The sequence below is a fragment of the Equus przewalskii genome, chromosome 29 (genome assembly GCF_037783145.1).
Source record: "Equus przewalskii isolate Varuska chromosome 29, EquPr2, whole genome shotgun sequence".
In the NCBI taxonomy this organism is placed as follows: Eukaryota; Metazoa; Chordata; class Mammalia; order Perissodactyla; family Equidae; genus Equus; species Equus przewalskii.
In genome coordinates this window covers 46,173,653-46,201,503 of record NC_091859.1, presented here as the reverse complement: position 1 = coordinate 46,201,503, position 27,851 = coordinate 46,173,653, and the positions used below count along the sequence as shown (strand labels likewise).

The 27,851-nt window shown below is 51.8% G+C and overlaps 1 protein-coding gene across 3 annotated transcripts; it reads left to right on the top strand.

The window, feature by feature from the left end:
* The first annotated feature begins 1 nt into the window (after position 1).
* MLC1 (modulator of VRAC current 1) lies at positions 2–27,258 on the top strand. 3 transcript variants are annotated; one of them, XM_070600364.1, is made up of 14 exons: positions 2–154; positions 1,727–1,818; positions 3,676–3,763; positions 4,170–4,429; positions 5,930–6,019; positions 7,380–7,433; positions 7,876–7,977; positions 13,816–13,914; positions 14,430–14,501; positions 15,432–15,548; positions 17,846–17,902; positions 18,654–18,776; positions 23,507–23,659; positions 25,229–27,258. In XM_070600364.1, exons 4-14 carry the CDS (start codon positions 4,250–4,252, stop codon positions 25,301–25,303), a joined length of 1,122 nt encoding a protein of 373 aa, XP_070456465.1. In that variant the 5' UTR covers positions 2–154; positions 1,727–1,818; positions 3,676–3,763; positions 4,170–4,249; the 3' UTR covers positions 25,304–27,258. The 3 variants fall into 3 exon arrangements, with proteins under 3 accessions (XP_070456465.1, XP_070456464.1, XP_070456463.1); XM_070600363.1 differs by having other exon boundaries at positions 2–160; XM_070600362.1 differs by having other exon boundaries at positions 30–1,818; positions 2,907–3,763.
* The last annotated feature ends 593 nt before the right edge of the window (positions 27,259–27,851 follow it).

The window sequence follows — 27,851 nt, the reverse complement described above, 5'->3', positions numbered from 1 at the left end:
TGGCCTCGTGGTGGTGGGCGGAGCTCGGTGGGGACGGACAGCCTCTCGTAGTCCCCGTCGTAGGGCGAGGACTCGGGGCTGTCAGGTGGCTTTGGTGGATGTTCTTGATCAAGTTGAGGAAGTTCCAGCTTGTCCTGTTTTTCGCAGTTATCAGGCATGGGTGTGGAATTTTCTCGAAGGCTTTTCTGCATCTATTGAAACGATCGCGTGGTTTTTCTCTTTAAGCCTGATAATAGGGGTGCATTGTGTTGATCGCTTTTTATGGCAAACCACCCTTGCTTTCCTGGGAAACTCACTTGGTCTAGATTTGTTATCCTTTTTGTGTCTCGCTTGATCCAACTTGGTGACGTTTGGACAAGGGTCGGGATCGTTGCTCCTGAGGGATATTTGGTCCTTGTAATTTTCTCTCCTTTTTTGGATTGTCTGGTTTAGGTATCAGTCTAAACCTGGCCTCCTGAAATGAGAACGTTCCTTCCTCCTCTGTCAGAAAGACTGTAGGATCGACGTGACTTGTTCTTTATATGTTTGGTCAAATTCACCAGTGAACTCACTTGGGCCTGGAGTTTTCTTTGTGGCAAGATTTTAAATTACAAGGTCCACTTCTGCATCAGGTTTGGGGCTTTGCAAGTTACCAATGTAGCACTGAGTAAACTTCGGTAATTTCTGTCTTTTAAGGGATTTGTCCATTTCACCCCAGGTGTCATATTGTTGGCATAAAATTGTTCATAGTATTTCCTTACTATCCTTTTAATGTCTGTGTGATCCATAGCGATGAATCGTCTTTCACTCCTGATATTGATAATTTATGCCTTCCCTTTTGTTTTTCTTCATCAGTCTAGCTAAAGATTTATCAATTTTATTGATGTTTTCAAAAAACCACCTCTTGGTTTCATTGAGTTTTCTCTATTCATTATTTTCTTGTACCCTTTTTTGGGTTTGATTTGTGCTTTTCTAACTTTCTAAAACAGGAAGTTGGATGATGAATTTTAGAACTTTCATTATGTTTAATATAAATATTTAAAGCTATAGATTTCTCAAAGCTCTGATTTAGCTACATCCTATAAAATTTGACTTGTATTTTCATTTCATTTGATTTCTGATTCCTTTTGTGATTTCTTCTTTGACTCACGCCATTTTTTTTAAAGAGGTCTACTGTTTAATTTCCACATATTTGGGGATTATCTGGATATTTTTCTGTTAATGAATTCCAATTTAATTTTGTTGTGGTCAGAGAATAAAATCTGGATGAGTTCAGTCTGTTAAAATTTATTTAGATTTTCCTCCCTACATATGGTCTCTTTTCATGGATGGTCCCCATGTGGCTGGAAACAATGGGTATCCTACTGTTGTTGGCTGGGGCCGAATGCGATTTTGACCAGTGTGCTTTTGTTTCGATGGGTTGGGTCTGTCAGTCTAATTGACAGCCTGTACCTCACCTGTCCCTAGATGCACAGGATATCTATCATTCCTTCTTGAGAGTTAGGGGAGACACTCATTCCCTAAATATTCATCACTTCCTCATCTGGCGCTCATTGTTGGGAATGGGAACGGTCCCAGGGATTTGTTGGGTAGGTGGGAAGAGAGGTCCTCAGAAACAAGAGCATGTGACGCAGCGGCTGGGAGCCTCGGCCAGGCGTCCTGTCAGGGGCGCAGAGGAAAGGCGCCTGGGGCGGGAGGGATTTGCCGCGGGAGTTTCCACTCATAGGACCATCCCTATATCCGTCAGCCTGAACCTCTCCCCTGGCTTCTGGACTCTTCAACTCAGCTTTTCACAGATCTACTTGGACATCCTGAAGGCATCTTCACACCATCATTGAGGTGGGCCTCCCGGCGCTCCCTCTGCACCGCGTCACCCCAGTCCTCTCCATCTCTGAGAGGTGGTCCACCCTTCTTGTCACCTGAAGTGCTGGCCCTCTCACCTCACTCTGACTGCAGATCATGGTGGTTCTTCCAAATCTATCCAGAATCCAGCCACTTCTCACTGGCTTCACGGTCCCACCTCATTCCCAGCCAGCACCTGCTCTCACCTGCTGCCCCTCAGCCTGTCCACCCAGCGGCCAGTTGCTTCTCTGCCCAGAAGCCTCCAGCGGGTCCATCTCAGAGTCAAAGCTGAGGTTGTCTTAACACCCACAGGTGCCCCATATCTGGATGCCTCACCTGCTCCTTAACCCCATGCCCCTCACCCTCCAGCCTGGCCATCTCGAGCTCTTTGCACCTGCAGCACCTCTGATCCAGCTCTCTGTGAGACCCCCCTCCTCACCTTGTGCACGTATTTACCCAGACGCTTCCTTCTCAGTGAGGCCTGCCATGACCCCCCAGCAGCAGCCCCATTTCCCTCCCTATTTTCCATCGTAGAGAAAGTCAAGTGCGTCATCATAGAGCACACTAGTGTATTTATCGTATGGGCTCCTGTGCCCCCATTAGAATGTAAACTCCATGTGGGAAGGACCGTGGCTGGCGCAGTTCACTCTGTAAACGTCTGCTCAATGGCGAGTTATGTTGAAGCGTGGGTGGGGCCTTGGCAGGCGGGAAAGGGAGTAAGGCATTTTGGGAACAAGGGTTTGTTTGAAGGTGGTCTGAAAGAACAGGACTTGTTCTGGAAACTAGTGTTGCCAACAGAAACCAGGAAGCACATCTCAGCGACTATGTAGGACTCTGGGGACTCGAGGAGTTTGTGCACAGTCTGACTCAAGGCAGCTTGTTTGTATTCCTTAGAAAAGAACAACTTCTGAAAGGCACAGAATCATGAAGTCTACTTAACATTTTTCTTCAAACAAAAAGAAACACGAAGTGTCCAATCCTGTCGGACCAGTTCCTACTATTTCTGTTTGTCACTTTAAAAGATAGTCAATAAAGAAGTTTGGGAGGTTTTTCAATCTGTTCAAAATCCCCTTTTCACTTCACAGGGTATAGTTTGTGAAAATTAATTCTGATCCTTCTTGCTTGGTTGAAACACTAAGACGACAGAGCATCCCATGATTCAAAACCAGTGCTCTTCTCAAGTTTTATGTGGGTTCATGGTCTCAGGAGCTGGTTTTTCAGAATGTTTTGTTTTGAGCCATTTTACAGTTCTCGTTTGCACAAAGAATCTGTCACTGTAACCGTTGTGGCGCCAGTGTCTCTGGGTGAAGAACATTCCCGTCCTTTTTCTTTGCTCAGTGAGCAGAAATAAAGGGTGCAGTGGGACACAGGGGCCTGCAGGAATCGCTGGGTCAGAATGCCAAGCCGTTCGAGGGCCATGCCAGCCAAGTTGGGGCGCAAGTGTGTATGTGACCTCGTGAAGGAGGTCTTCCTCGTATGATCGCGGGGGATGGAGACAGGCTGCTTGAAAGGATGTATAATGAGGCCTTTGAGTGCAGTTATTTGTCTCCTAAACAGAGCACGTGGTGCTCTGGCCCACTGGGATTCTGTGCTTGGTAGAATTCTCTTAGGTACACTTCTTTCTTCCGTGATGCCCGCCCTAGTGCCCATGACCTCACTGCCAGGAGTGGAACTGAGGAGGCCCCTTCGTCCCTAGTGGAGTTAAGACTGAGCAATGCTCTGAGCCAGCAGTTACACAACCACCACAGAACTTTCCAGGGCCCCCAGCTTCATCTCCTCATTGAAATTCAGGCAGTGGTTCTCCTCCCCTGGCGTAAATGCAGTTTTGCTGGGCTTTTGTTCGTCTGTGAATAGTTCTTGCTGGAAGCCCACGGTAGGATGACTCAGTAGCGGGGAGCCCCTCACCCAGAGACAGTGCTCCCATCGCAGAAACAACCAGAAGGTAAGCACACAGACATTAAACCATTAAGTGGGTGCGTATTTTACCATCTCTTGTTTAGTTTCCACCTTGAGCAATTTAACACGCTCTGAGTAACCAGCACGTCCCGGGACTCATAAATGGAGCTGCTAATGGAAGGGAGAGCTGGAATGTACTGGAGGACCTGGATCAACGAGACACTTAAAGCCTCAGATCCCGCCCTGAATCCAGACTCCTCAGGTCACTGAGAGAGTGATTGTACGCACTTGTAGAATTAAGTGCTTATTTTCTTCTTCCAATTTACAGCACTTCTGTATGAACAATATTTCTTTTATTGAAAACAAGTTAAAAACAAGTGTTTATTGAAAACAACTCATTTTAATTAGAGTTTTTTCAGAATGATCAAAAATAAATGATGATTTTATTACAGACAACAGAGGAAAGCAGAGGAGACTGCGGGCTCCAAGCACAGCTGTCGGGTGGGCACTATCAGTGTCTGTCCCTAGCACCATGACGCGGGAGGAACAGTGCAGGGAGGAGCTCAGCTACGACCGGCTGCCCACCCTGGATCGGGGAATGCCAGACGTGGGAAGCCGCACCCCAGACACCAAGCCCGGTGCCCTGCCGCTGTCATCAAGGCTGCCCTCTTGCTTCAGCCACAGAACATGGGTCTTCTCTGCGTTGATGGGGGTGAGTGGCTCCACGCCAGGACCGTGGAGGCTTCGCCCCCCTCCCCCACCCCATCCTCTATGAGGTGTCCCCGGACCTGGGTGTCCTTCCTAGGTGGCATGGGAAAGAGCAGCTCCCGGTTACTCCTGCTTCTGGAGAGCCTTGTGGGCGCCCATGTGCTTATTTTGCTTGTGTTCTCTGAATTATTTTCCTGAATTCACGGGCATCTATTGCACTAGTGCCATGGCCTCCAGGCTGTGGCTGCCCTGTGTCCCAGCAGGGTTGGGACAACCCAGGGCCTGCGCTGACCGTCTGCTGGGTCATGCATCACTCCAGGGCGGCTTCCAGGACCCTCGACTCCTCGGGGTGTCTGGAGTCGGCCTGCAGAGAGGGGAGGAGGGCTGCGCTCTCAGGGCAGATGTCTGGCAGAGGAAACAGTGGGACAGGCTCCTGAGGTGGGAGGCGGGGTCTAGGGAGAAGAGTAGGCCGAGAGGCTGGAGGGACGGGGCCAGCAGGGAGCTGGGGCACAGGCATGGGGGGACCAAACATGAGGGGACTTTCCTGGGGTCCTGAATGTGCGTGGTTGCCTGGGGATGGGCCTTTGGACGTCCCTCTCTGCATGTGGGACCCCAGGGCTCCATGTGGTCTGGGCTGAGAACCAGGATCCAGGCTGAGACCTCACCCTTTCTGGAGGCCTGGCCTCCGAGGCCACCCCCGCAGCACCCCCATTGGTCCTGTCTGCCTTCCTCCCCAGCTGTGGCCCTATGCCATGGAGGCTGGAACCTCTGCCCTCCCTCCTGTTCCTGGGGTGGGCGGTCAGCCCCCTCTCCATCCCTGGGCGCTGGAGTCTGTGCCCTGCCCCTAGTAGCCTGCAGCTGCAGCGCCCAATCCTCCCTTAGGTGTGTACTGTGGTCTCTTCTACCCCCAGGCCCTCAGTGCTCCCATCACAGCAGCCCGTGCACAGCACCCTGCCTGGACCCAGGGTCCAAGTGACTTTTGAACATTGACCCAGCCCCTCCCCAAGCCTCACCCTCTGCCATAAGTTTCCATCTTTGGGACCTGCCTGAGGCCTGGGCGCCTCTCACTGCCAGGAAGCCCTTGTGCTGCAGCCCCTGACTCAAGCAGTCATTTTCCAGCTGTCCGCTTGCCTTAGCTTTTACAGAGGGAGTAGCAGGGGCTGTTTGCTGAGCTCTGTGCCTGGACCTGGGGATGAGGATCCTGGGGCTCCTGAAATTGCACATGTTGGGGTGAGGGTTTGTCTGGGGAGGGGTGCCATTTCTTGCTTTAAATTTTGACAGAACCCCTTGCTCTCCCCTAAATAAGTGTTGAGGTCCATAGTCTGACACTGGGGCAAGGGTGGGCCATGGCCATCCTTCAGGGAGGATTCAGGTCTGATGGGATCCAGGTGAGGATGTCGGTGTTGTCCAAACAGAGCTTGTTGTGGTCAGAGGGCTGGTTGTTCCACCCTCTGACACACAGACACGGCTGCGTTGTCACCTGACTTGTGCTGCTGTTCCACAGAGTTGCCTGCTTGTGACCTCGGGGTTTTCCCTCTACCTGGGAAATGTGTTTTCCTCTGAGATGGATTACTTACGTTGTGCTGCAGGCTCGGTAAGCACTGCCCCTCCTTCAGGACCGAGTTCACTGTCGAGCATTTGAACTTTTTGCTTTTCCCATTGCTGCCGCTTGCTCCTCATTCAGAATCTCTTTGTATCACTTTAGCTTCAAAGAGGATTCATTACTTTTGACAACAATCGATGAAGCAAGTCTGAGTCTTACCCCACAGACTCCTGGGCCAGAAACAGCACTTTGATCCCTACCGCCAGCCGCAGGCCATTCTGTGAGCTGGGAGGGAACCCGCCCCTGTGGTTTGGGGACTGCACTCCTCACCTTCTGGACTCATAGAGTGCCAAGGCCTCGGTCTTCCCGGGAGAGACCACCAGTGACCAGCCAGGCTGAGTGCAGGGTGCCCCTGGGGTCTCGTGGGGCCTCTTGCCCACCTGCTCTCTGGCTCCAGCCTCCCTGCCTGGTGCCCCCACCCCGACATTGCTGGCCTGTGCTCCCTTAGAACAAAATTCCTTCACAGAACTTGACCCACTCCCTGCCCTTCTTTCCGGAAACTTCTAGGTGGCCCTTTGTCCTCACCACTGGAGCAGCCCTCATTGGGGGATCACAGTGGCCTCTGACCCAGCTGGCTCCAGGGAAACACCGACCTAGGCTGGATATCCCAGCAAAATCCTTGGCAGAGCTCTTCACCCTCAGGTGACGGGCTGGGGAGATAAGACACGTGTCCTACCAGCTTCCCATCGGCCCTCGTGGCAAAGACCCTGGGACTCCCTCCAACCACTGCCCTGCATCCTGCAGGCTCTGCCCCCCAGCTCATGCTGCTCCCGCTGCAAGCAGGGTCTGCAGGGGTCCCATTGCCTGCAGGAGCAATGTGGGCATGCCCGTTGAGGCCTGAGCCAGCCCCGCTCCGTCCACCTCCCCCCAACCCTGACCCCCATGCTGGCTCTCTGCCTCATCCCTGCTCCTGGGGGTTGCAATGGGGGGCCTCTGACAAGAACCCCCAGGGGCTCTTGACCCCTGAACATTTCCACTTTCTTCACACATAGATGCTTTTCCCTTTTTGGGTCATTCTCAAGCTAAGACAAACCCTGGTCTCGTGGGATAGGAAGTGACATTCTGGTTTCCAAATGCATCAGCTAGAATAGTTTTCATTATTGAATGTCTTTTTCATCTCATCAAAAATTAAAACTTTTTCCAAAGTAGATTGTTTTGAAAGACCTGGAGACCTTTCAACGTCCAGCAAAACCCCTGCATTCACTGGACAGGCAGCACCTGTTTTGCTGACTTGTCTTGGTCCTTCTGGAAGATTAAGCATTACAGTGTGTTATTTTCAGGGTACAGTTGTGACCAGTGGGGACACTCAGGTGATGGACCATTGGCTCACTGAGCTCTGGTTTCTTTTCAGTGCATTCCGTCTGCAATTGTGAGCTTTGCTGTTTCGAGGAAAACCATCAACGTGGTGAGTCCAGCTTTCTGTCCCATCTCTGTAGACGTGGGGGCAGCAGCATGGCTCACAGGCTGTGGAAGAAACCCTGATGGAAGGATGCAGAGGGCCGGTGGGTGGGCGGGGAGGCAGGCTCAGGCCCCCTGCGGGGCTGACGGGCACATGTGTGCATGTGTGCGTGTTTACATGTGCACACACACACACGTGCATGGATGGGAGGCGCTTCCACCATCCGCAGCAGCTCTGTGCTCCCCACTGTGGAGCCTCCTGTGCCCTCCCTCCCTCTGTCCCCATGAGGGGCGGGAGAGGCCTGAGCTGGTAGGGCACCCCCTAGCTAATTCTTATATGTCACAATCTCTAGGATTTTTTAATTAGTGACCTGGAATTTGGTTTAATGTTAGCTTTATTTTTTTAGTTATGTGAAGGAGAATAAAACCCCTCCTGTCTTATCTTCCAGATTCCCAACTTTCAGATATTATTTGTTTCCACGTTTGCTGTCACCACGACGTGTTTAATCTGGTTTGGATGCAAACTTGTCCTGAACCCATCAGCAATAGACGTGAGTCAGTGCAACGCGAGGCGGGTCCCACATGCTACCTTGTTGTCTCCTGGATGTGTTTTCCTGCTGACGCAGGTGCCAGGCGCTGGTCTGCTGAGGCTCTGCCCGCTGTGTGGACATGTGGTCTGCATCAGCGAGCACCGTCTGTTGGGTTGGAATGTGCAGTCGTTACAGTAAATGTGTATTATGGCTCTGGAGTTTGGAAAATTTTGAGAATTATATTTATGCCTCTGAAGAAAAGAATTGTCTTTAACTCTTTCATTGATTCCAGTGGACAGCTTTGTTGGTAATATTTTTAACATCTCTTTCACAACAGTTCTTAAAAAGTCAGCAGTAACATAATGTATTTCATCAAATCTGTGATGCCGTTGATCGTAAGCACACCTGCCTTATGTAGCACTAAGAAAAACAGAAGAGGCTTGTCGTCTAAATCGAGATGCCAAAAGAGAAGAAACTCACAGAGAAACCTCAAAACAATCTCCTGCTTCATGTAAGGTGTTGAACACACTTTCTCTAAGATCAGGAAAAGGTTGAGGTGGCCCTGAGGAAGTCTTAGGCAGGCTTACAAGGCACGAACAGTGAGCAGACACACACAGATCTGAAAGGAACAGCAGCCCACCACTGTCTGCAGAAGGGATGGTTTCTACTCACTTGACGCTAGAATTTCTAAGCACATGTAGCAGGGTTGCTGGATGTGAACATTAATGTAGAACAGTTGTTTGTGCCAGCAAGAGCAAGTTTTGAAAATGTAATTTAAATCGAGATATGATTTTATGGAAATAAATATATAAAGTCCCTGGGAATAAATGTAATGCAAGGTCTGCAAGGCTGTTTTATAGAAAGTCATGAAGCCTCACTGAGAATGACGCTCAGGAAATCCTGCCCAGTGGAGGTGGGAGCACCTCTCCAATGAGTCCAGAGTAGATGGGCCTGTGGGCAGGATCAGCAGGTTTAGGGAGTGACCAAGGAAGGGCCAGGGCAGGGATCCCCTTGAAGAACAGATTGGGGGACTCACCCCCTACCACCAGGAGTTATACAGCCATCCCAGTAGGCTGGGCAGCTGCCTCTGGCCCAGGTTAGCCCGAGCATTGGTACAGACTCAGGAGAAACCTTGCATGGGTGATCAGGAAGTGTGGGTCCCCGCAGCACTCCTTATCATAGCAAAAACCCCAAACCAAAGCAGATCACCCAACGTCCATTCCGTAGGACGGTGCCCCCAGCATACACAGAATGGATGAGTAAATTGTGAAAGATTGTGACACTGTGTGCTGCACAGCTTTCTACCAAAGGGTCGCCTGTGGGCCAGCGGCGTGGCCTCCGCTGCAGCTTGTACCTGAGTCTCTACCCCACCCAGGCCTCTGCACCAGAATCCGTGGTCACCCAGATCCTCATGTGGCTCCTGCCATGTGGAAGTGAGCCATGCTGCATGAAAGTGCTGTTTCCTGCGTTGAGGGTGCGCGGCCCTGACTCCTGAACCCTGTGGAGGAAACTCAGGCCCATTACGTTGGGACCACCAGTGTCAAGAACAGTGTCTTGTCTGAGGACACACACACAACATGATGTGCGAGCCGTACTCAGGAAAGGCCGTGTGAGCGGGTGGGAGACGGACTCCACCCTACCTCTCCTCCTCGCCAGGCCTGGGATCCAGTCCTCCGAGGCCTCTCGGGCAGCCGCCCCACGTCAGCAGTGCCATGTTCTGACTTCCCAGACGGTGTTGGTGGTAGCGCTCCTCCGTCTTCTCCTTTTCCTCTGTGCTTGAGGATCTGCCATCCTGCTGAGTCTGTGCCACTGCCACCGCTAACACAGCTCGGGGCCCACGGTGGACACCGCCGTCTCCCCAGTGTCCTTGAGGGATGGAGGCAGACCAGGTGGCTCCCACGTTCCACTCCCACAAACAGTGCAATACAGACATGTTTCCTTGGGACGCGTTTCATGAATCCTCCTCAGATTCAGTTTAACAGAGAACATGGCTCAGTCCACACCCTCACTACCAGCTCACAGCTTCTCCGGCCCGCAGCCTTCCCTGCATCTGGCACCATCAACTTCCTACCGTTTTCCGGTCAGATGACATGGCAGTGGCTACTTGTTCTTTTAGTTCCCCTTCTCTAATCACTGGCACTTCTGAGCACCTCTTCTGCGCTTTCCTTCCTGGGCTTCCTTCCCTGCCGCCTTCCATCAGTCCAGGTCCCCTGGTCCTATGTAAACCGGGCTGTCTCTTGCTGGTTGAGTTGCAGGACTCACTGCTGCTTGTTGTTTTATCTGGGACGAGGCAACACTGCACGGTGGGGCGGTGGTGTGTAGTGAGCCTTGATGGCTTGTGGGGGCACCTGCTCTGCTTCACCCTCCTTCTTCAAGGTTGGCCTCTCTTACTTCAAGCATATTTTAGGATGAGTTTATTGAGCACCTCAAAAAATGCAGCTGGAATTTCATTATGATTATTTTAAGTTTATGGATTAATTTGTGAGAATGGACATCTTTCTTATGTTAAGTCGTCCCCTCTGAGAACTCAGACTGTCCCTCCATTCCTTTCTCAGAGCACCAGTGTTTGGTGTGTTCTTGGCTGAGTCATCCCCAGGTAATTTACAGATTTCATTGCTAGTATGAATGGTGTCTTATTTTTCAAATTCTATTTTCAGATTGATTATTGCTGGTGCAGAGAGAGGCTATTGATTTAAATTTTTCCTTTATTTTGAAATATTTCAAAGTTGAAAAGAGTTTGCACGAATAGTACGCAGAGTTCCTGTGTACCCTCATCCCCCGGTGGCAGTGTCTTACATAGTCAGAGTCATCGTCAAAACAGGAAATCAACCCTGGAGCTACCTATCAACTCGGGGAAAGCCCTTATTCAAATGTGTCAATTTTTAAAAATAGATTTCTATAAGTCGATTTTGTGTCTGGAAACTTTGCTGAACTCTCTTATTCTAATAGTTTTTCTGTGGGTTATATTAGTTTTTCTATGTAGGTGACCACGTCGTCTGCAAATAATGCATTATTTGCAGCATTCCCCTCTCAGTCGTTGCCTCTGACTTCTTTTTCTTTCTTTATAGCTTTGGCCAGGATCTCCAGCAAATGTGGCAAACAGTGGTGTTAGTGAGAAGCTCTGTCTTACTCACGATTTATATGGATTGGATCTAAAGAGCTCCCATTACGTTATTGTGTAACTTTCACCAAGTTAAAATGTTCTCTTCAAGACCTGCTTTGCTATGAGTTTTTCATTTTAAAAATATAAAGATGTGTTGAACTTTAATAGTTATTTGTTTTTGCATATATTGAGATTATCTTTCCTCATTTAGCTTGTTAAATTGATAGATTTTTCTGATGTTGAATCTTTCTGTCCTGGGATAAACCTTACCTGGTCACAGTGGTATTATTTCAATGTTCTCATGGGCCTGCTAGCTGGTATTGTGTTTACGATTCTGCACCAGGGTTCCTGACTGAATTGGACCTGTGTTTCCTCATCTGGTTTTGGAATCAAGGTTATATTGGCCTCATGAAATGAACTAGGTAGCTCTTTTCTGTTTTTAGGAACAACCTGATGTGATAAGAATGCACTGTTTCTTGAAAGTTTTTAATGGGTCAGTCTCACCTGTAAAATCATCTCCATCTGGGGCTGGTGGTGAGGGGAGATAGTCATTATTAGTATTAAAGTTTTCTGTTTCTTCTTGCAAGTTTTGGCTTTTACACACACACACTTTTTTTTTTTTTTTTTTTGCTGAGGAAGATTTGCCCCGAGCTAACATCTGTGCTAGTCTTCCTCTACTTTGTATATGGGATGCCACCACAGCATGGCTGATGATTGAAGAGGTCTGTGCCTGGGATCTGAATCTGCAAACCTGGGCTTCTGAAGCAGAGTGCACAGAACTTCAACCACTTGGTCACAGGGCTGGCCCCTGGCTTTTATATTTTTATCAAAATCTTGTCCATAGCATCTGGGTATTCAAAATTATTATCATATAGTTGTTCATAATATTGCTCACTATTTTTAATTCATGCCATATAGTTATTTCTCCTCTTCATTCTAAAATTTAATTTTATCTTCACTGTGTCTGTCTTATCAGTGTTTTCAAAGGACCAGCTTTTGCTTTAACCTCCTTCAGTTTTTGGGTTGTCATTCTCCATTTTATTGGTGTCTGTTATTTTCTTCGTCCTTGTGTCTTTGGGGTTGCCTTTTGGTCACTGTGTGACTTCATGAGTTGGAGGCCCAGTTTCTTGACCTCAGCCGCCCATGTCCTGATAGGCGTCTGGCTACATAGTTCCCTCTTGGCGCTGGGTTAGTGTGTCCCAGATCTGACACGTTTTCATTGGGTTTGAAGATTTCCCCTTGCCCCTCCACAACCCCTTCCCACCCACTGCCTCCTGTCTATGTCTGGAGGTGGCTGTGTGGGCTGGTCAACTGGGCGCCTCACCCTCTGGCCTCTGTGGGAGATACGGGCTGAACATTTGAGAGAGGTTGGGGCATTGGTTCCGCTGGCTCTGAGCCCTGTGGGGTGTGGTTGGACAGGGGCTACTCCTCCACCGAGGCCATAGCCCTGCTCCCAGGCCTCCCGCAGCTGCCGGAGTGGGCTCCGTGACTACTCCCTCCCCACTCTGGCCACAGTGGACGCTGCGTCCCTTGTCGGTGTCCCTTCACCCCTACCAGACTTTTGTGAGTCACCCTCCCATTGCACTTTCTCCAGTCCCTCCTCTCGGATGTCCATCTGCTTCTTGCCAAGACCTTGATGACACAGACATGTGGGATTATTTCTAAAAGTCATCCATTTATTATTGATTTCTAATATTATGTTACAGGCAGAATGCACAATCTATAATGTACTGATTGTTTGGAATTTGCCGAGGTTTGTTTTGTAGCCTAATAGATGGTCAATTTTTGTTAATGTTCCACAAACGTAATAAAAGAATGAACATTTTCTGTTTTATTTTGCATATAGGGTTCTGTAGATCAAGCTTATTAATTACATTTGTTTTTAAATGTAGATATTATTATTCAGGTTTAGTGAGGCCAACAGAGCAGGAGATGACTGCCATTGAAAAGATAGTTTGTGACTCACAGTTACCAAGAGGGGGATACCATGGTGGGAGGCAGCGGGGGGGGCACACGAGGAAGCACCAGGCCAGCCAGGGGGCAGAGGGGAGGGGCACGAGGGCAGGAGCCTTTACTGGCGTTTCCACAGGAAGGAACCCGCAAGGCAGGGTGAGCAGGCTTAGGATTGGCTCCTCTGATGGTTTCAGGACTCAGGGCAGAGGGCTTTCCTTACCTGTTGGGCACCTGACCCAAGGTGCTGAGGGCTGGGACGGGGCCCTGGTGCAGAAGCCCCACAGAGGAGGGGTGGGCTGGGCTCTGGACTGGCTGGTTGTGTATCAAACAGTTAGATGGACTTTTTTAGTGTATAGCTCTATGACTGTTGACATAGGTACAGGCTCACTTAACTGCCAACACATCGGGATGTGGAAGAGTTCCATCACCCCACACCTCCGGTGTATTCAGTTTTGGGCAGTTACACATAGAGCTCCTAGAAATGTGCACAGATTTTGGTGTGAATCTCTTTAGAGTAGATACCCAGGGAGGGCAAACCACCAAGGAAGGTTTAGATCAGAGGCAGCAGATGGCAGCCCCAAAGGCCAAATGCAGCCCTCGAGCTAAGATTGGTTCAAACAAACAGAAAAAAGACACACGTGAGCCAGGGTGGTGTGTGGCCCACACGCCTGGCATCTGGCCTAGGACAGAGATGTTGCCTAGAGCTTTGAAAAGGCGTGTGAGCCTGTCACTGGGCTTTTCCACGTTTACGGGATAAAGGTGGAGAATGCGGTTTCACAGACATGTGTGCTCTCCTTTGGCAGATAAATTTCAATCTGATTCTGCTCCTTCTGCTGGAGCTTCTGATGGCGGCCACAGTGATCATCTCTGCACGGTCCAGCGAGGCGCAGTGGAAGCAGAAGGTAGGTCTAGCTCTGTGCAGCACAGCCAAAACAGCAGATGTCGCAGTGCTGAGTGGCTCACTCCCCCCACAGCAGGGCAGGCGCCCAGGACACTCACCCGTCCGGGTGGGTTGGGCTGCAGCAGGCCGTCCAGGCAGCCCCAGCTCTGCGGTCTCACAGAGGCTGAGATGAAGATGCACCACCACCTGCTCCAAGGTGTGATTCTTATCAAGTAACCCCTCCGCCCCCAGCAGAATCACACAGAGAGACCAAGTCTCCTAAAAATACCACCTAGTAAACTGGGATTGCGGCATTAAACATATTTTTATATGCAGGGAAAATGTCTGTGTTTGAACTTCTGCTCTTAAGCCTGAAGATCACCAGCAACTTCCAGATGCTCATATTTCAGAGCATCACCTGACAACAGCCGGGACACAGCCAACCTGTGCCTGGGAGCTGGGCGGTGCGCATGCCCCACCCCAGCAGCATATTTGAAGTCGCTGTGTCACTGTGTTGCTCATGACTTCTTTTTTTAGGGTTCCATCTCTGACAGCACCAGCATTTTGTATGAAGTGACATTTCCTGCTCGGGTTCTGAAATCCTATTCAGTAAGAAAATCTTTCCTTTTCTTTCTCCTTATTTTGTTTTATTTGGGGGAGGTATGTGGTATATATGGTATGGGTGTACACATGGTAACACACTCTGTCCATACTGACACCTGCTGTCCCCAAGGAATTCTTCAGCGCATCCCCTTTTGCTCTCAAAAGTATCCTGGTTTGAAGGATAAATTATTTGGGCACGTTCTCTTGTTAACTCTTTTTTAATTCTTTTACACCTTGTCCAATTTTTTTTAAGTGTACTTATTCTGTTACTGAAAGATCTGTGGAAAGCCTCTCTGAGTGTGAGAGTTCTCTTTGCAGATTTTTGGAGCCTCTGTTTTTAGTTACACACAAGTTTAGAATTGTTTCCCAGTGAATCTCTTTCTCTTTTTTTCATCACATAGCAATTCTCTATCTTTAATAATAGTTTTTGCCATAAAATCTATATTGATTGGTTTAATTTAAGTACATTAGTTATCTTTTGGTCAATATTTGCCTGATGTACCTTTCTCCCTCTTACTTTCAGCTTTTCTTGCCCTTACATTTTGGTGTGTTTCTATAAACATCCTACAATTCTATTTCACTTTTTATCTCATCCATCATTCTGTCTGTGGCCTTTTGACTGATCACTGATTCCTGATGTGTTTGGGTTTATTTTTGCCGTCATTCGTTTCTATTTTCTATGTGTTTTCATGCCCTTCGTGCCTTCCTTTGAATTGGTGGAAGCTTCCTTCCTTTACCTGCTAATTTTGAGTCAGAGATTATGCATTTGTCGATATTCTGTCCGAGGTTATCCTCAACGTTTCAGCATGAGCCCCTGGGATGCACCCTGCACCCTCCCTCCTGCCTGCAGCATTCACTGACACCTGCGTGATGGGGATGCTGGGAAGCCTGTCCCACTTCCCCTGAGTGATGTGGCTCCGCGGTCTGCCCCTCCAGGTCATTGAGGTGATTGCTGGCATCTCCGCCGTCCTGGGAGGGGTCATCGCCCTGAACGTGGATGACACTTTGTCGGGCCCGCACCTCTCAGTGACCTTCTTTTGGATCTTAGTGGCCGTGAGTACATCCTGGGTGGCCCTTGTCGTTGTGGCTGGTCAGGCTTCGTGGTTACCAGCTGCAGCCCCAGGCTACTCTCATTAAGCCAGTCGTCACTGGTCTTTAAGCTCAGTTTTGGTGGATTTTGGGCAAGAAAGCAGCTAGGAGAGAAGAGAGTGGCAGAGTGAGCGCCTGCAGGCAGGATCCTTGCTGGCCCCTTGAGGAGGAATTGGTAATCGAGGATTAAACGAGTCAGTGGGTTAACTGCTATATATTAACTGCTATTGTTATTTTATATTTTTTGTATTATTTTTTCCTAAAAAATACTTATTTTTATTACTTTATGTAATTTTATAATATATGATATTTATATTGTTTTATAATATAATATATTTTATGAAATGTGGTATGTTTATATTATTTTCCTTTAAAAGCTACTATAGTAAATGCTTAGCACAGAATCAAGGTCAGGTGAGTGCTTAGTACACAGTTGCTGTTTTACTTATGGTCTTTTCATCATTTTATAAGTGATACTAAATTTATGGTTAATTACTTACATAATTTAATGTTTAACGTGTGACTGAAAAGCAGCCTGTGAAACGCTCGGGCCCGACAGCAGCCTGGTGCCTCCCGTTCAGGTCCGTAGCCTCCACTGGTGGGGCCCCTTATGTGTGCGTGGAATAGTTCAGATAGACCCCTGCACACCCGAATTTTTGCAGGTCACATGACACACCGAGAAACCACAGTCTACCTGTGCTTGTGCTTCTGGACGTCGTCACCATACAGCTACTTAGCAGTATCACTGTGTCACGTGGTGACCCCCACAGAGGGGCCTGGTTCATCCACACTGTGTCCAGCTGCGTGAGGTTTGCATTTTTCTCCTGTCACCTTGTACAAGTGAACAGGCATCCTTGGCTCTGTTCGCGTGCTCCTCTACCTGAAGCTGCCTCAAGGGCATGGCCTCAGCTCTCACCACTTGCCTTTTAACTGCACATTCAGCCATGGGGAGACCAAGGGACTGATTCTGGGCTGGAGCAGCCCAGGGTGGACGCTGGGACTGGACTCCTGCTGCGTCCTGGGATACAGAGCCGCGTCCTGGATGCCCATGTTGGAACTCACTGAGCCCCTGACCGGATGGCTCGAGGGGCTCCTGAGGACAGCAGCCCAGGGAGAGAGCCAGGCAGGGTAGGGCATGCGGTGGAGCACTCACCTGGTCAGGGCAGCTGCCAGTGCACACTGGGATGTACAGAGCCATCCTCTGTGCCTGCCCAAGCGTGACTGAGAGAGGAGGCGGCGCATCTACACGTCCAACCTTGGAGGTAACATGGAAGCACCCGGAATGGCATTCCTCGTTGTTGAGGATGGAGACCAAATGCTACCTGCAGGTTCTTAACGAAAGATACTCGTCCCGCAGCAGCCTGTTGACATGCTCAGTGACCTCGGTGTTTCCTGTACGTCTGTGCAACCTTCTTCCCCAGATCCATCCTCCTCCCAGGCCCCTCCATCCCTCCCGGCCAGCCTTGGCCTCTTGCTCTCCCTCGCTCCCCACCCAATACCCTACCAACCAGGTGCTACCCTGTCCTCCTGGCCCTCCCTAAATCCACCCGCCACTCCCACAGCTGGGAGGAGGGGAAAGGATGCGGGGTGGGCCAGTCACTGCAGAGCCCCCCTAACCCAGTGGTCAGTCAGCGTGGTGGGTGGGGGTGTCTGCTGAGTCTGACCACGAGGAAACACCAGACTAAGCCACACTGAGGCCAGTCTGCAGTGGCTGGTGCTCTCCAGAAACGTGAGGGTCAGCAGCTGCCTCCCGACCAGAAATCAGCAAACACGACAACGAAACACAGAGTGTCACAGCTGATGGGATCCTGAGCTGAGAACAGGACTTGGTTATGACCAGGACATTACTGCACAAGTGGGAGGACACAGATTCCACGTCGGATAATGCTGTTGAATCTGCATTAACTTTCCCCACGTGGGACTGAATTGAGATGGCAGAGGAGCGTGCCCTCATCTCCACACACATGGTGTTTAGGGCGGCTCCCACTGTCCGAGAATGGATGTGGTAAAATGCCCACAACCAGCGACTGGCTCTGGCAGCGTCTTTTCAGAGTTGAGATGAGTTGCAGTCGAGGAACACAGTGTACAAACCTCAGAGAGGCACCCTGCCTTCCATCACCTGTCTGGCCGGCCCTGATGCCCTGCAGGCAGCCCCACTCTGTTGGGAGGAGCATGGCTCCCATCGACCCAGAAGAGCACACGTGTGAAATTTGACTCTTGAACTGTCACCTCTGAAGTATTTCTTTTTTCTTTTCTCTCAGTGTTTTCCAAGCGCCATTGCGAGCCATGTGACAGCGGAGTGTCCCAGCAAGTGTCTGGTAAATGAAGCCCCATCCCCATCCCACCCACTGAGTGGTGCCAGGGCCTGGCTTGTCCCTTCCATGGCTGCTGTGTGATGAGGCGCCCACCGTGGTGGCAGCCACGGGAACCGGGCTGCAGGGCTGCCGGGCTGGGCAAGGCAGTTGGAGTGTCCAGGGATGAGGGCAGGCCTGGGGAAGCCTCGCGACTGTTCCCAGGGCTGGACAGTCTGTGGAAACAACCGGAAATGAGCATGCTTGGCGTGGAAGTTGGGAGAAACTCCTGTGACTCAGCAAAGAGGGGAGGAGGAGCCCAGGCTCTAGCTTCGTCTTGCGTCTTGTCAGGTGGCCGGCTGTTTGACAGTGGCCGCCACTCAGCCTGGCCGGAATGCCCTGCAGTGTGAGCGTCCATGCTCCTGTGAAGTGCGGCCCGGACACTGGCTGTGTGGCCTCTGAGACAATCTGGGCCTCACTCCATGATGTGAGAAGAGTCTTAGAAGGCTAAAACAACGGGCTTTTGGGCAGCGGGAGGAGGCCATCAATTCCTAAGTGTTATTTTTTTCAACATGGAGTGGAGAATTTTGCATAAATTGGGAAAACCCACATGACACAGCAGCATGCTTTGAATTAATGGGCAAACCGAGCTCTGTGCTGAACCCAGGCACATGCACTCACAGGCGCACATCAGGTAGCTGACCAGCAGTCCCTGTCCCCACGGCAGCTCCCAGACCTGTGGGGACACCACAGCGCGCTCTTGTCTGCTCTCCGTCAGGTGGAGGTGCTGATTGCCATCTGCAGCCTCACGTCCCCGCTGCTGTTCACGGCCTCTGGATACCTGTCGTTCAGCGTGATGAGGATCCTGGAGATCTTTAGAGACTACCCACCGGCCATCAAGGTGTGTGCTCTCCTGCTTTCTTTTAAAGCTCTACAGACATGGGGCTGCTGTGCTCGTGTGATGCGGCGCTCGTGTGAGAAGAGGCCAGGGCTGGCTTTGCAGACAGCCTGCCTGCGTGGAGCTGGTTCTGTGTGGAGCACGAGGCTTTTCTCTGTGGACAGCCAGGTGTCTGCACCCCACTCTCTGACACCCATTTATCTCGCTGGCTGGCGAGGCCAGCTCTGCCCCAGCCCTGTTCCACTTGGGCTGTGTCTGTCTTTGTAGCTTTGGGCCATCCTGCCCCATCTCACTGTGGCCCTGAGCTCAGCCAGACACCCCTTCTTCACACTGACCCTGAGTTCTCTTGCCCTCTCTTCTTTCGGTCACGTTTTAGGATCTGTCATTTGTCAAGTTTCATGAGACCCTGTCGGAATTTCCATTGAAAATCCATAGGTTTATGGGTCAGTTTGGGGAGAATCGAGAGCCTTTCTGGGCGCATGCACCTTTAACCAGGACAGTCTTTCAGTGACACTTCATCTTCTCTCACACACTCAGGCACAAGTGGCTGGTTTATTTCTTAGATTCCTTGCGTTTTTTCCAGTATAGGTGGTATTTCCCCTAAATATTTATCATGAGACATTTCAAACAGAGAAGTTGATGGGGCTGGCCCCATGGCCGAGTGGTTAAGTTCACGTGCTTGCTCTTCTTTGGTGGCCCAAGGTTTCGCAGGTTCGGATCCCGGGCGCAGGCCTGGCACCGCTCATCAGGCCACGCTGAGGCGGCGTCCCACGTAGCACAGCCAGAGGCACTCACAACTAGAATATACAACTATGTGTTGGGGGGCTTTGGGGAGAAGAAGAAGAAAGAAAGAAAAGAAAGATTGGCGACAGATGTTAGCTCAGGTGCCAATCTTAAAAAAAATAAAAGAAGTTAAAAGAATAGTGCAGTAAACCTGAGGTTCTCCAGTGGTGAGGGCGTTGCTTCTACAGGTGTGTGTTTACACTCACAGGTGGGCAGAGTGCACACACATGTCATTTTCAGAAGCATCTGAAAATGAGTGGCAAGTGTTTGACCACATGAGCCTTTACCCTCAAATACCCTGGCATTTCTAAGAGTAAAGAGAGTCTCCCACACACCCGTAATCCCACTGTCACACCTAAGATGGCTAAAATTATCCCGTGGTATCTCATCCAGTTTCCAGGGATCATCCCAAGAAGATGCTTGTGGGCTGAAGTTTTCGGAGCAGGAGGCGGCTGGGGCCACACTTGCCCTCTGGCCTCTTCCAATCAGGACAGTCCCCACCTTTCCCTGTGACTCTGCCTTTTTGGAGTCCAGGCCAGTTGTCTGGGCGATGGTCCCACCTGTGGCTCTGTTTCCTGTGGCGTCCTCAGGAGCACGAGTTCAGGAGCACGTGGTGTTATGGCCTATGGTTCTGCGGCTGCTGCAGAGTGCCCCAGAAAGGTGCACTCGCGTTCCCTCTCGCAGTGGGGTCGGCCTGGGCACCATGCAGATGTCCCAGCACCTGTCACCTGTGGCCTAGCACTGACGGCTAGTCCTTGCCTGAGTCGTTTTTACGTTGAGGAGTGAAATGAAGTGATCCAGGGCTCACTCCTGCTCCTGTGTGAGCTGGCCCGCTCATGTGACAACAGCACTCCTTTTCCTCAGCGCCCCACAGGGACTCACAGGTCAGTCATGATTTGCTGAAGCCGTTGTCCTCTGATGCTTACGTTGACACGGGCGTGGCCGGAGGGAGCACTTTGCATCCCTGTGCCCCCTGTGCAACCCGGTCAGCCTCTCCATGCAGACACTGGAGACGGCCCTGGCTCACTGCGTTGTGCCCCACCTCAGCCACACCCCGGCCCTTTGGAGGGACGACACGTGGAAATCCAGATCTGGGGGCTCATGTGTTCATTCCTTCTGCGGTGTCATGGCTTCTAAGCCCTTTCAGTGGAAGAACAGAGAAATATATATATATATTCAAAAACCTGAATTTATATTGGTATTTCCAATTCAAATGTCACATTTTATGTTTTTTTCTTAACTTCCATTATTTTATATCTGCATCCTTTTTTCTTACTCCAAAAATCTTGTTTCCTGATGATATTGAATATAGTTACTACTTTACCATACAAGACACACATAATTTTCACAGTTACGAGACCAGTATCACTACCAGGGGCACACCTGCTGAGTGAGGTGGCAGCTCCCTATCCCACTGGGGAGGCTGGTCCCTCGCTATGTGGACAGTCCCCTCTGTGTGTGCCTGTGCTGTTGATTTGATACACAGTCAAGTTTAATGGTTTTGGTTTGCATTCAGTTGCAGGGTTTGATGGTTTTTGCTTTTTAATAGCATTTTTGAGTGTATAAAACTTTCACATGGTTCAAAAGTCAAACTGTTGCCCTCCATTCTCAGAGGAGTGTGGCCCGTCACTGGCTCCCTGCTCCTCTTGCAGGTGCCGGCTTATTTTCATTTTCCTTCCTTCTTACAGAGCAGCCCCCACACTCTAAACACCTCTCTGCATCTTGCTTTTTCTTTCTTTTTTTAGACTTACTAATCTGTCCTGGTGTTTCCCCAGGACCCAGAGGCGTCAGAGCTGTGTCCTTTAATCACGAATGCACACTCCAATGTGGCCCAGCCCGCCCGACCAGTCCCTGGTGATGGAGACAGGGTTACTCCCAGCCGTCTGCTGTCAGGAATGACGACTCTTGGTTTCGAGTCTGTGTGGTGCATCTTTAGGACAGTTAGCTAGGAGAGGGGTTGCTGGGTCCCAGGGTAGATGCTTCTAGGGTTTGTTAGATCTCAACAAATCCCCCTTGCGGGGGTCCCATTTCCTTGTTTTTCCGTGGCCCCACAGAGGGTTGTCACACTGAGTTTTGTAACACGGGTGCATCTGTACTGTGCATCTCTTTGAATGTGAGTGGTGGTGACAAGCGCCTAGTATGATGGTGTTTGGGTGTCTTCTCCAGGAAATCCTGTGAGTGTCTTTTTCCCATTTTCTGGTAGGCTTTGAGAACTCTGCTAAATTAGGGAGACCAGTCCTCTTAACAAAAATGCAAATAATGGCCTCAGCTTGGCAGTTGTTCATTCTGCTTGTTGTGATTTTTGTCATGTGGAAGTTTTTTTTGTTTTTATGTAGTTAAATTTATCAGTATTCTCCTTTGTTGCTTCTGGGTTTAAGTTGTAATTAGAAAGGCTAGTACTTGCGTTTCCAGCTGGAGTTTATCCTGGAGCTCAGCATAGAGAATGAACCCAACTTCATCTTTTCTCAGATGGCTCTTCAGTGGTTCAAACACCCTTTATTAGAAAGCCCCTGTTTTCCTCAGTCGTTCGAGGCGCCGCCTTCGCCGCGTGCTCAGCCTGTCTGGCTGTGGGCCTGCTCCTGCCCTCAGCCTTCCCCGCCATCAGCGGGTCGTGCACGTGCGACATGCGTCGGATTGTGGCGCGTCCACGACAGGCTTCACCACCCGGCGGTTGGTGCCCACACTCATGCTCTGCTCGGCAGGGGTGGGCACCTGGCCTTTGTTCCTTGTTTGCTTTTCGGTGTTAATTCGAGAATCCACTTGCCTGGCTCCAGAAAGCCCAACGTTGCAGTTTTTTATTATTGGACTCGCCATTAACTTTATACATTAACTCGAGGAGAGCTGTTATTGTTTCTTTTTTGTAGCGGTGATACTGTATGGGTGTTGGGTTCTTTTTTGTGTTACCATTCAGTTGCTTTGTATTTTGGAGGCTGGGACGGCCACCGGCGTGGCGCGGGGCGGAGTGCGCGTGGGGTGTGCGTGGGGCTGGGCGGGTGCGTGTGGGGAGGGGAGTGGGGCCGGGTGGGGTGCGCGTGGGGAGAAGCAGGGGGTGGGGTGGGGTGCGCGTGGGGAGGGGAGTGAGGCGGAGCGGGGTGCGTGTGGGGTGGGGTGCACATGAAGCGTGGCATGGGGCGGGGCGGGGTGGGGTGCGCGTGGGAGGGCGCGGTGTTTTGCCGGTGTCTCTGTGGCTGCTGGGGCTTCCTCTGTGGTCAGTGAGGAGCGGGCGCGTCTCTGGCCTGCAGGAGTCTGCGGGCCCCCCCCCCCCCCCCCCCCCCGCCCGCCGTCGCTCGCTCTGGTCTAGGGCGCTCCTCAGACCCGCTCCTCTCCAGCAACCTCCAGCCTGAGCTGAGGCTTATCCATTGATGGCGCCTGTGTCCTGGGGCCCCGGCATGGGGTCAGTCTTCTTCCTCCGGCTCAGGGCCCACCAGAGCAGACTGCCAATCTCGAGAGCATGTTTCCTGCTTATACATAACCGGTCGCTTCTGTCCCATACGGACACCCTTGGCGTGGCCACCAGTGTTTTTCCTGGCTCCCTCGTTGACCCGAGGCTGTTGGGGGTGTGGAAGACTTGACCGTGAGCAGCCAGCAGTATCCGCAGGGCTTGGCCGCCTGCGGGTCGTTTTTGTGCCTATCTGTGAAACCCGGGACAAGAGAACTTATAGCAGAATTGACGTCCTCATTCTCGTTCGCTGACCGAGTGATGGCTACTCGGTTGTGAAATGATAGGACACAGCTGGGCTGGAAGGGCCCGGGAGTGAATGTACCTGAAACTGTTAGACAGAGACTCACTCAAGGACTCGAATTCCACTCTTTGGAAGCGGGATGTCCACAGGCCACGGGCACAGAGAAGCTTTTGCATTGTTTCCTTGGTTGGAGTGGGGCCTGGGGCAGCGGAGAGCCAGGATGGGGGGTTAGGGCGCTGCGCTGATGCACCTTGTTTTCGTTGCCAGCAATCCTACGACGTGCTCTTGCTGCTTCTGATGCTGGAGCTGCTGCTACAGGCAAGCCTCAACACAGGCACCGTCCTCCAATGCGTGAGCTTCAAGGTGGGCGCATCCTGGGACGCGACGCAGCCTGGCCAGCAGGAGTGCCCGTCGGGAGAGGTGAGTGGTCTTGGAGAGGGCAACCTCCCTGTCCTGGGGGGGCGGCCACCAGGGCCCCATGCAAAATGACAACCTACTATTGCTGACTTCTTTCAAGACCGTGTGTCACTTTGTATTTTTTGAAACACTCCGGAAAAATCTTGAAGAAGTAAAACATACAATACCTTTTTTAAAGCTAGCTAGGGAAACACAAATTCATTTCTGAAAAAATATTAAGGCCTGAATGCTTTTAGTTTTACTCTTAAAAATGTAGAAGAAAACTTTGCAAAGGTTTGAACAGGTCACAGAGGGTCCTTTTCTGGGCCCTCTTGGGGACACGGCTCTCCTGGGAACAGGGCTCCCATCCAGCTGCCTACAGATGTGGCATTAATGACCTCTGGCGGCAGGCTCTGGAAGGAGTTGCACCAGCCCCTCTGCCAGGCTCCAGGCCACTTGGATGGTACTCTCCCCAGGGCCTGCCTCTCATCCCCCCACAACTGAAAGCCTGGGGGGTCAGCGTTGCCATCAGGTGCACGGTGCCCTGTGCCCGGGAGGCTGCTGCAGGGCCCTCCAGGGCCACTGGGGTGGACGGGATGCTCCTCCCACCCCTGATGGCCTCATGTCCTGCTCCCCTGGGTTCTGCACAACACCGGCTGGCATCCTGGAACACACCTGGCGCTGCTGGCCTCTGGGCCTTCGTACTCGCCGGGCCACTGCCTGGGCTGATCCCCGCTCTTCCTAGGGGTGTGCTCCTGCCACCAACCCTTCCTCAGTGACCTGGATGTTCCCCATCCTTCCCAGCACTGTTCCTTCGTCGCTCTTCTCACACATTGTCATTTTCATCCAGCTGTGGTCAGTCTCCTGTGGGGGTGGCTTTGTCCCCAGCCCTATGTGAGATGGACCTGGTTCTGTGTGGGGACACCAAGATGCAGAGTCAGGTGAATGAGCCCTCCTACCAGGTTCCAGAACTGCCACTTCCAGGGGCTCGGGGCCGGGCCCAACAGCTGCCTTAGTGTCCTCCTTCCCTAGGGGTCAGGCCCTTGGCTGCTGCCTTCACACCTTCTGGGCCAGGTCAGACCCCTTCTCGGTAGGGTATCCGTCCCCTGCCCCCAGGAAGAGCTTGGAGGTCCTCACCCTGCCCCTGCCCCCCTGCCCATTTATTCTCACATTGTGGAGTGTATCATTCCCACAGTCAGTGAGTATTTACTTATTGAGTACCTGCTGGATGCAGACACTTGCTCTGCCACTGCTGGGAAGCAGCCCTGCCCACGGGGAACCGGCAGGAGGAGCAGGTGGGGATTCCACCGAGGTCCTCCTCGACTGAGGCAAGTGCCCACCCATGGCAGCCCCCACCCCAGCCCAGCCTCCATTCCTGTGGAGGACGGCAGAGACAAAGTGTGGACGTGGGCAGAGGCACCCGCACCTGTGAGAGAGTGGAGGCGCAGAGGCCTCCATCTCCCTCTCTCTTTCCTCCCCCAGGTCCCTTCTTTCACGGCTGAGAAAAGCTCTCAAATTGATAGAGCTTTCCTCCCTACCGTCCTGCACATGGCTGGCCGTGGAGAAATAACGCTTTGCCTGTCTTGATCACAGGTGTCCAGAAGCCCCCTGAAGGAGTTTGACAAGGAGAAAGCCTGGAGAGCTGTCGTGGTGCAAATGGCCCAGTGACGCGGGAGGGGAGCCTGAGCGTGGGCCGGCCTGGCCCCAGCACCCTGAGTTGCAGACTGGTGTCCCCAAGCCCCTCCTTTCCAACTCGCCCTTCCCCTTGTGAGGGTGGGCCGGGCTTCAGGTGGTTTTCACTTGTTATTAGTTTAATTTTGAAATAGGCAAATGTTGACCATTTGTGCTTATTGGATGGTGAGTTCAGTGCTCCCAACGTGGCCCGACCACAGGGGCAGTGGCCCCAGCCCCCAGGTGGGAAGGGGCTCAGGGTGGAGCTGGACCATCCAGGCGCTGCTGTTCAGGGAGACTTGGATCTCTGGGTTTCCATTTTGTGGCCGGCTGCCCTGCCCACTTTGGTGAGCACATATTGTATCCAGCCAGTAGACATTCTGTGCTCAGCCCTGTGTGGATGCACCCATTTTGGCGTTTCTCTTCCGAGAGGTGCTCAGATGGAGGAGCCAAGCCTGCTGGGCACTGTCTCCTTGACCAGCAGCCCCACCCCCTGCACAGGGCTCTGCCTACGTGAATCCATGGTCCCAGCCTGCCCTCCCTTCTTACTCAAGCCGAGTTATTTGGGAAGGACCCCATCTGCTCAGTGGCACTGGTCTGTGTCCGTGTGTCCTGCATGGCGTGTGGAGACCCAGCTCAGCAGCTGCTCAGTCTGCACATGTCCCTGGGTCCCCAGCTCCTGAGCCCGTTGTCAACACCCACACGCAGATGGACCCCTGTCTGCTGTGACAGTGCAGTGTTCTTTGGGTGGGGCTGTGTCTAAGGCTTTGAAAACCAGCTGGACCACTTCTCAGTGTCTCGATGGCCTTGGGGACCTGGGCAAGGCTGGGCCCTCTCTCCTGCCGTGGTGGCTCTGCTCCCACTCCCAGTACTTGGCTAGAGTGCAGGAATCCTCACGGGCGTCCCGGGGCCTTTTCCAGCCCTCTGTCTCCTAACAAGTAGGTACCTGATCCTTACTCACCGGAGATCTATCCCAGACTAGGCGTCCCCTCTGTCTGCCCCTGCCCCCTGCCAGACAGCAGGGACGGTTTGGGTGTGAGAATAACATTTGTTTTGGTTAAAGTAATAGCCAAGAATTAGTTTGTGTGCCATCTTCCTGTCCCTGAGTTCACCTGGAATCTTCTAGAAGAACTGTTAGCTGAGAAGGGCTAGTAACTCCAGGAGTCGGGCGCCCTTGTAAGAGCGCAGTGTCCACGGCTGTAGGAGTTGCTTTCGGGCAGCACTTACATCGCAGGGGTTGTTTTTTTCCTTCTGTAGCAGGAGGTGAGCAGCACCGTGCTGGGAGACGCTAACTTTGCTCTTTACTAAGTTGAGGGACATTCACGCAGCCTTGGGCTGGCCGTCTAGACCTGGCGAGGGAATTCGAGGAGCCTCCCTGGTTTCTCACTTTTGAGCAGGAGTGACTGGCTCCAGGGTATCCTCACAGCACTTGTGACAAGTGGGTCATCATTTTCAGTCAGCAGGAGCGCAGGTGAGACACTTGAACGGCGGGTACTCTGACGTTGCTCTGTGAGGGGCCAGACCAGCCCCTCTGCTGTCCTCGGCAGCTGCAGAAAGCAAGGACAGCGTGAGGGGCTGGGCTGCAAATGCCTTCGCCATGTCCCCAGCAATGTGCACGCAGGAGGCGTCTCTCCTGCAGACCCCACGGCAGCAGGGCCACATCCCTTCCCGTGGCTCCCAGCAGGTGGCAGCTGCTCCGGGGCCTGCGATGGGAACCCCAGGGGCAGCGCGGGCAACACTGCATCTTCTTGGGGTCCGGAAAGCCTGAGTCTTAGAGCCAGAATTAGGTGCCCAGGGCTTAATACTGGCTCGCACTTTCTTATGTTAGAGAGAGCTTGAAAACTCCAGACAAATGGCATTTAAAAAACTTATAATTCTGTCTCTGTCAATTGACATTTTTGTTTGACACAGTTTAACGCTCCCTGAACAATAAATGCTAACATGTAAACGTGGCCGAGGCCTGTTTAATTGTGTCTCAGGTGTCTCCTTGCCTGGGTTCTGAAGAAGCTATGAGGGAGAGCACAGGAGGCCGGGTGGAGGAGAGGGCCACCTTTTAATTTATTTACGATTTATGTATGCCCTGAGGCCAGCCTGGAGGTGGCATCTGGTGAGAGCCAGTGGCTTTCCTTGGGTGAACACGGGAAGGGGGCATGAGGGACCCATCCCCACCCAGGAGAACCGCCCACCCGCAGAGTCTCCACGGCTGCTTCAAAGTGGGAGCAGAACCACACTTTTGGGCTATCTTGGGAAGTTAAATGCAAAATAGAGATGACATCTAGGTTTCAGAAAGTGACTCATGAGCTGGGTGGGTCTTCCCTCCACAAAGATGCCGGTTGAGAGGCAGCGACCAAGAAGGAAACCGAGTGCAGGAGGAGTCGGGGGCAGCTGGGGGGCGGGGTACCTGGGTGCGCTTGGGACACCCTGGCGGTGGCGTGGGCCCCATGAGTGACCCTGGAGACGCGAGGCCGCCCCGAGTCGCTCCACGGGACAGGGAGCTGCCCCGGCCGCCCGGACCGCCCGCAGCCCTCGGCCCCGCATCCCCCCG

Bases quoted from the DNA above. Each gene is read 5' to 3' on its own strand.
- MLC1 (XM_070600364.1), top strand. From the start codon at position 4,250: ATGACGCGGGAGGAACAGTGCAGGGAGGAGCTCAGCTACGACCGGCTG. The intron at 4,430-5,929 runs GTGAGTGGCTCC...GCTGTTCCACAG, and splicing joins TCTTCTCTGCGTTGATGGGG to AGTTGCCTGCTTGTGACCTC. The intron at 6,020-7,379 runs GTAAGCACTGCC...GTTTCTTTTCAG, and splicing joins TACGTTGTGCTGCAGGCTCG to TGCATTCCGTCTGCAATTGT.